Raw genomic sequence first — 6,682 nt, 5'->3', positions numbered from 1 at the left:
CGTGGTTACGGGATCAGTCAATCGACCAAACCTGTACAGAGATTTGTTACTGAAAATAACAGATAAAAAGTTATTTTCTTAAGAAACATTTGATAACTATCTGGACGTTATAAAGATTTCGTATATGGAATTTTAAAACTTTCTGATGCACAAAAATATTTTTAATCTTAAAATGAAAATTGCTTTGCATTTTGGATAGGCAACATGCAAAAAGAAGAAAAAAGCATGAGAAAAAACACTGCTTTACAAACCTTAAGACTCAATAAAAAAAAAGAAAAAAAAATTTTAGTGTACGAAAGCATTGTAATGTTTACTGATAATCTGCCAAATTTCATGATCATATACACTTACTAATTTAAAAGTTACAGGATGAAAACTATAACAAGCACAAAATGGTTACGAGGTCGATCCCAAGGATGAAGCCCATGGTGAAAGAGTTTTTTCCCTATATATCCATTTTAGTGATTCTTATTATTGTGTGGAGATAAAGTTACACGTGTCTTACAAAAATTATGTTTGGAGAATCTGGAGATCATATGCTAGTTGTTTGTAATGTGCGACATATTTAAATACGTCTTAAAAAATTATGGGTTTGTTCAGTGTTGAAATATTTAGTTCAAAAGTTGAAACATAGGTCTTTATCACACATGATGTGCATTTGTTTGGTTATTATGAAGAAACTGTACCGGTTGATAGTCCTGTGACATAGTTACCTATGTTTCAAGAAAATCCTGCATAATTTTGGTGTTTGATAAGTATTTAGTACAAAAGTTTCAAACATCAAAACATAAATTAATATTAATATTGTTGAACAGTTCACGAAAATTATAGAATTTAAGTAAAACGAATTTGTCTTTACCTCCAAAATGCATCTACTCTTCACTTATTTCATAAATCTCGAAGTATTTCTTTAATCACCACATTTTTAGTAAAAACTACGTAGAAAAATGAAACGTTATTGTGAAGAAAAGTACATGTGCATTCTGAAAGATACTTAAATAGCACTTTTAAGCCTCTTCATCGTATTCTAAGTTAGAAAGTAGAAAACATAGTACAGACATTCCAACCCAAATTTTCAACTCTGTCTCTACAAAGGATAAGATATTTGGTAGTAATAAAAGTTTATGTTGTAAGGCCAAGTAGATAATATATGTGTTAAAACACCAAAATAATATTTCTTAATTAACATTTATTCACCACTTAAAACTTTTTAAACACTGACTATAATGTTAGTAATAGTAGGCCTACCAGTAGTATAATCAAATACCTAAATATTCTGCAAAACTTAGCTGAAACACTTCTTGGTAAATTTTATTTTACTTTTGGCTACAACTCAATATCATAAAAGTTCTGAATTAAATGGTTTTGCTGTTATATTACCGAAGTTATCATAAAAGTTAAGAATAAATACAAACCTTTCTAGCAAATCAACATGAATATTGAGCATTCAAAATAAACACTATAGCTGGCCTAAAAACAATAAGGCGATAGTTTTGTTGCTAATCTAAGGTGTATATTGTTGAGCATTACCAAAAAACGGAGTGTGAAAGCATTCTTGACAGAGTAAAAAAGGGAAAAAGCCTTTTATAGGTATTGATATACATTACATATTTCCTTGTTAGAGAAAATCTGGAGATTGCACCAACTGTTAGTTATGTACGAAATAGTTACATACGTTTCATGAAAATCATGTGTGCACTTAGTGAAGTAGTGTTGGAAAGTATTTAATTTCTAAATTACGAGCCTTGAAACGTGTTATTATGTGGCAAGTGTTTGTTTAGCTTTTACAGAAATTTGGTAACTATACCATTGGTTTTTATTAATTATACATGGCATAGTAAATATGGCTTCAAATGAAAATTATCCACGAGCTTGGTATTGAAAAAGAATTTATTAATAATTTAGTTCTAAATCTTCTAGCAATGAAATATAAATTATATTTGTTCATGAAACTGGAAAATGTACCAGTTGTTAGTCGTATGTGGCATATATAAATTTTTCTTAAGAAAACTATCAAAAAAGCCAATTGGAAAAAATATAAGGAGACATTAAAACATCTCCCACATGAACCTATCAAAGTACTGCTCAGTAATCTCAGAGAGCCTCATAAAAAAAAACAGCAAAGAACATAGCAAAAGCACCAAATCAGTTGGCAACCAAACACTGATATAACCAACAAAATAAAGGAATGAGGAAGATTAGGGAGAAAATATATAACAACGGAAACCAACAAATCAAAACAAAAACGTTTAGAAACCATAAAAGGAATGACATTAAATTACTCAAACCACAAATATGTGACACCTTCTGTACACAATTAAACTCAAAATCAGATCATAAAGAATTTTGGTCTCATATAAGAAGGGCTATCAAATCATACAAAAACAACTACTACCATCCATCCCAAGTTAAAATATAACAATAAACTAGCATACATTAATAAAACAAAGCACATGCCTTCATGGAAGAGCTTCATAAAACCTTCAAAACACCAAATGAACAAAATATAAACAACAATTTTATGAACATAGTAAAAAAATTATGTAAAATAATTCCTCACCTGTACATGCCAAACTTAATAACTCACACCTTATATAACAGCACAAAAAAATTTCAGAACAGTACAACATAACAAAACAACTAATCAAACCTATAACATTAGCAGAAATACAAAAAACATTAAACTATTGAAAAATAAACCACCAGGACAATACAAAGTACAAAACATTTTACTCAAAAAATGTCATCTAAGATTACTAGAACACCCAATACTGCTCTTCAATTTATTCCTGAAAAGAGGATACATACCAACCTCTTGGAAACAGCCTGATGTTCTTATGTTCCAGAAGGTAAGAAAACCAACTAATAACCCCAAAAACCATAGACCCATAAGTTTAACAAGCAGCATAGAAAAATTACTAGAAAAATTATAAATACCAGACTAATAAATTACCTAGAAACTAAATCAATACTGTCAGAAATACAAAACGACTTCTGAAAAACAAGACAAACAACAGACCATCTATCCAGATTAAGAGAAGATATAATTCATGGCTTCAACCAAAAACTGCACAGTCACATGCTTTCTCAGTGTAGAAAAAGCACTTAACAAAGTATGGTGCAATGGCCTCATATACAAACTGTCCAAAATGGGATTCCCTAGAGAAATTATTCACAGGGTTTCAGAGTCAACATAGGGGGTACCTACTCAGAGTGCTACGCTTCAGAGACAGGCATCCCTCAGTGATGGGTAGTTAGCCTTACTCTTATTTATTATGTATGTTAGAACATGCCTCTTAAACTTAAGGACCCAAAATATACCTCGTGCTCACAGTTCACACATGATGTTGCTATTTGGAAGAGTGCCCAAAAGCCTACAACAGCAACATACATAACATGCAGCTACTACTAAATGAAATAGAACATTATTGGAATAAATGGAGAATCAAAATAAGCACAAATAAAACAAGTAATTTTTTCATGACATAAAATAAAACAAGTAACATAATACCTCAGTTATATCTATATGGGACTGTCTTACACTTACAGGTAGCAACATAAGCAAAATTCTTAGGGATTATATCTGACTTAAAGTTAACCTGAATATAACACAAACAGCATTAAAACTGGGATCTTGAAAAGAACTTGTCTAAGGAGTCTGAGAGGCAAGAATCAAGGAGTCTCACCAAAAAACATTTTAAAATACATAAAACATACATAAGACCAGTTACTGAATACACTTGCACAGCATGGATTAATATATCTAAAATGCACATCAATAAACTACAGCAAATACAAAAATTATATATTAACAAAAGAATACCCATGCTCAAGAAATTAAACATTTCTTTTTAATTACTCAAACATGCTGTCTCTGTCAGACAGACTCCTAGACAACTCCCTTCAATATTACAACTTATATACAAGAAAAACAAATACAAATAAACTGATGAGCAAGATAGAGATAATCACACAAAATGGACATGGCCTGAATAGGATATATCAAATTAGAAATTGAATACAATCGACAATACCTTAATATAGCGTGAGTAAAGCATCAATGTAAGGTGACATTAAATATGAATCGGTTTCAGTACAATTTGTACAATAAACAGAATAACACAAATTTCCGATAGAGGTCTACGTTACACCTGACCCTACCCAGTCCCTGCTCCTAACAACGAACCTAGGCTAAATCCCAACGTAGAACGAACGCGCAAGTTTGATGTTGGAAAATTTTAGTTCAAAAGTTACATAAGAGAAGCTAAAAGTGAAACATAAAATACGAATTTGTTGCGAATACCGTCGTACACCAAAAAGACAACGTCAATATTCATCATCTCATACGTATCGAGAAGAAAAAAAATATTTAGCGATGTGTCAAGAGGTTAATCAACTTAATCATTAATGTCGTGATTGATTTGATGTATAATTGTATTTAAGTTAAATTAATAATAAAACGTTTAGTGCAATACTTGGTGCGAAGTTCTACATACCCGATTTGCTACAATTTCCCTTTTCCATCTGCATTTCTTGATTTAGTTTAGAAAAGACACTTTAAAAAATTGACAAACAATTAGTATCCAAAGAACCCAGTCAACACACTCGAGTCTAACATCTTATACCATTGGCTTCCACACTTTATGTAATGGCGCCCTCAACTCACTATTATTTTTCTCGCCCCCCCCCCCCTTCCTACTGAATAATTTTCAAAAGTGATAATAACAGAAAATACAGTAGTTTCTTTACTTCTCTTTAATCATTTTTTTCTAAAGATTTAGCAGAAAAATTTAATGTGTTAATTTTTTTCGTTTTTTCTGCTTCTTTCACCGTTATTTTTTTTTGGTTCTCCTGGCATAAGGATGCACACACCCTGGGGGGCGCGCTGCACAGTTCGAAACAACTGTTTCACACTTTACAGTACCTTCGTAAAAGTTATTTGAAGATACAACAGATAAAAATAAACCATTACAAACTTAATTTTAAACACTTTTTTTTATTAAACAAAACGTCAATATAAATGTGAAACAATTAATTTTGTTCCAGAATTAACAAAAATCACAATTATGTACAAAATATACATTTTAAATAAATTATACACTAGCAATATAAGGGAGAAAACTATAATTTCGTAGAGAAAAATATCGTGCTGCTGTGCTACATATAACATTACTACGATTTTCTACCTTCGTATATTAGAAATATATTATCTAAGTTTATCAGTTATTCTATGCAAGTGCAATTTTTACATATCACTTTTTAAAAAAAAGTCGTTAAGTTGATTTTGTTCTAGCTGCTTTTGTTCCTTTGCCATTCTCTATAAATAACATCTGTTCTGCCTAAGGATTTAGTGGTCATTGGAATGTGGCTGTAACTCAAGGATTTCGTAGCGATGCCCTCAGGTTGTAACAAACTGAAACAAAACGCTGCTACGACCAAGGTAAAACAAGAAACAATTTATTGAACTATAGCAACAGATATATAAAACATAACTTTAAACAACTGAAATACATATTTTATCACTTACAAAAGAAAAAAAAAAGTTAATAAATCCGTGCCTCACCAGGACTTGATGCAAACGTTAATAAACAATACAATATAAATATCAATATTATTCATTTCAATAAATAAAGGAATTAGGGGAAAGAACCAGAGAGAGAAGAAAAAACTAATTTCAAAATTAAACTACTTCAAAATCAATAATAATATTACGCAATAATTCGTTCTCACTATATCTCGTGAACCAACTTTTTGAGATGAAGGAAGGGTTTTTATTTCGTTGTTAGACCACGATGTTACATCTCACATGACTAGCAAATTTACATAATACAAACATACTCAAATTCAACATGCTTCATCTAGAAGGTGAGTTAGCACTTTAATATAACTAAAAATTCCTAGTTGAACTAAATGATCGAAGGAATAATAAATGAATGGTAAACAATACCATAACAAAATAAAAGTAGAATTCGCTATCTCACACGGTGATATTTGAAGATTACGATCTCCCTTATGTTTCAGTTAGTTTTTGTTTGTTCAACTGTGCATAAAGCTAATCGAGGGTTATCTGCATTAACTGCCCCTAATTTTGAAGTGATAAAGTAGAGAGAAGTATGTTAGTCAACACCAAGCCATCGTTAACTCTTGGGCTACTCTTTACCAATGACGAGAAGAATTGACTACCACACTATAACAACCCATGGCTGAAAGGGCGAGTATATCAATGAATGGGTTTTGATCCTGCAACATGCAGATTGAGAGTCGCTTTAATGGAATTGATTGACAGTTACATAAATGGCATACTTTTTTATGACTTCCTGATTAGCTCTCTCTTTCTCAAGCTCTCAGTTTGTTAAGATTAAGTCTTTGCTTTGTAAATAGTAATACTCTCATAAAGTTTAACCTGTAATATTAACTAATTAATTAGCATCTTTATAAGTTATTAACAGAATTAAGAGATATGACTATTAATTAAAAGTACCATTCATCGCGTTATAAACTTATACCCACATTGATATGTATTTGTAGAAACTTGAATAAAAATTGTTTTATTGTGCTTTTGTACATTTGTGTCTACTTTCTTTTTCAAAGATAGAGAACTCAGAATTACTTCATTAAAAATACCGTTTTGAACATTCTTTTGTTTGTTTGTTTTGAATTTCGCGCAAAGCTACACGAGGGT

The 6,682-nt window shown here is 30.9% G+C and overlaps 1 protein-coding gene across 2 annotated transcripts in view; it reads right to left on the bottom strand.

The window, feature by feature from the left end:
- Positions 1–4,682, bottom strand: part of LOC106478170 — a 50,424-nt gene extending 45,742 nt beyond the window's left edge. The window contains exon 1 of one of the 2 annotated variants that reach the window (XM_013938690.2): positions 4,497–4,682. In XM_013938690.2, the coding sequence (XP_013794144.1) occupies positions 4,497–4,530 (34 nt within the window). In that variant the 5' untranslated portion in view covers positions 4,531–4,682. Of the gene's footprint in view, positions 1–4,034; positions 4,177–4,496 lie in introns of those variants that run through there. The other variant, XM_022381695.1, reaches the window with a different exon arrangement.
- Between the last annotated feature and the right edge of the window lie 2,000 nt (positions 4,683–6,682).

Source organism: Limulus polyphemus, unplaced genomic scaffold, assembly GCF_000517525.1.
Source record: "Limulus polyphemus unplaced genomic scaffold, Limulus_polyphemus-2.1.2 Scaffold186, whole genome shotgun sequence".
NCBI classification, from domain to species: domain Eukaryota; kingdom Metazoa; phylum Arthropoda; class Merostomata; order Xiphosura; family Limulidae; genus Limulus; species Limulus polyphemus.
This window is presented reverse-complemented; position numbering and strand designations above follow the sequence as displayed.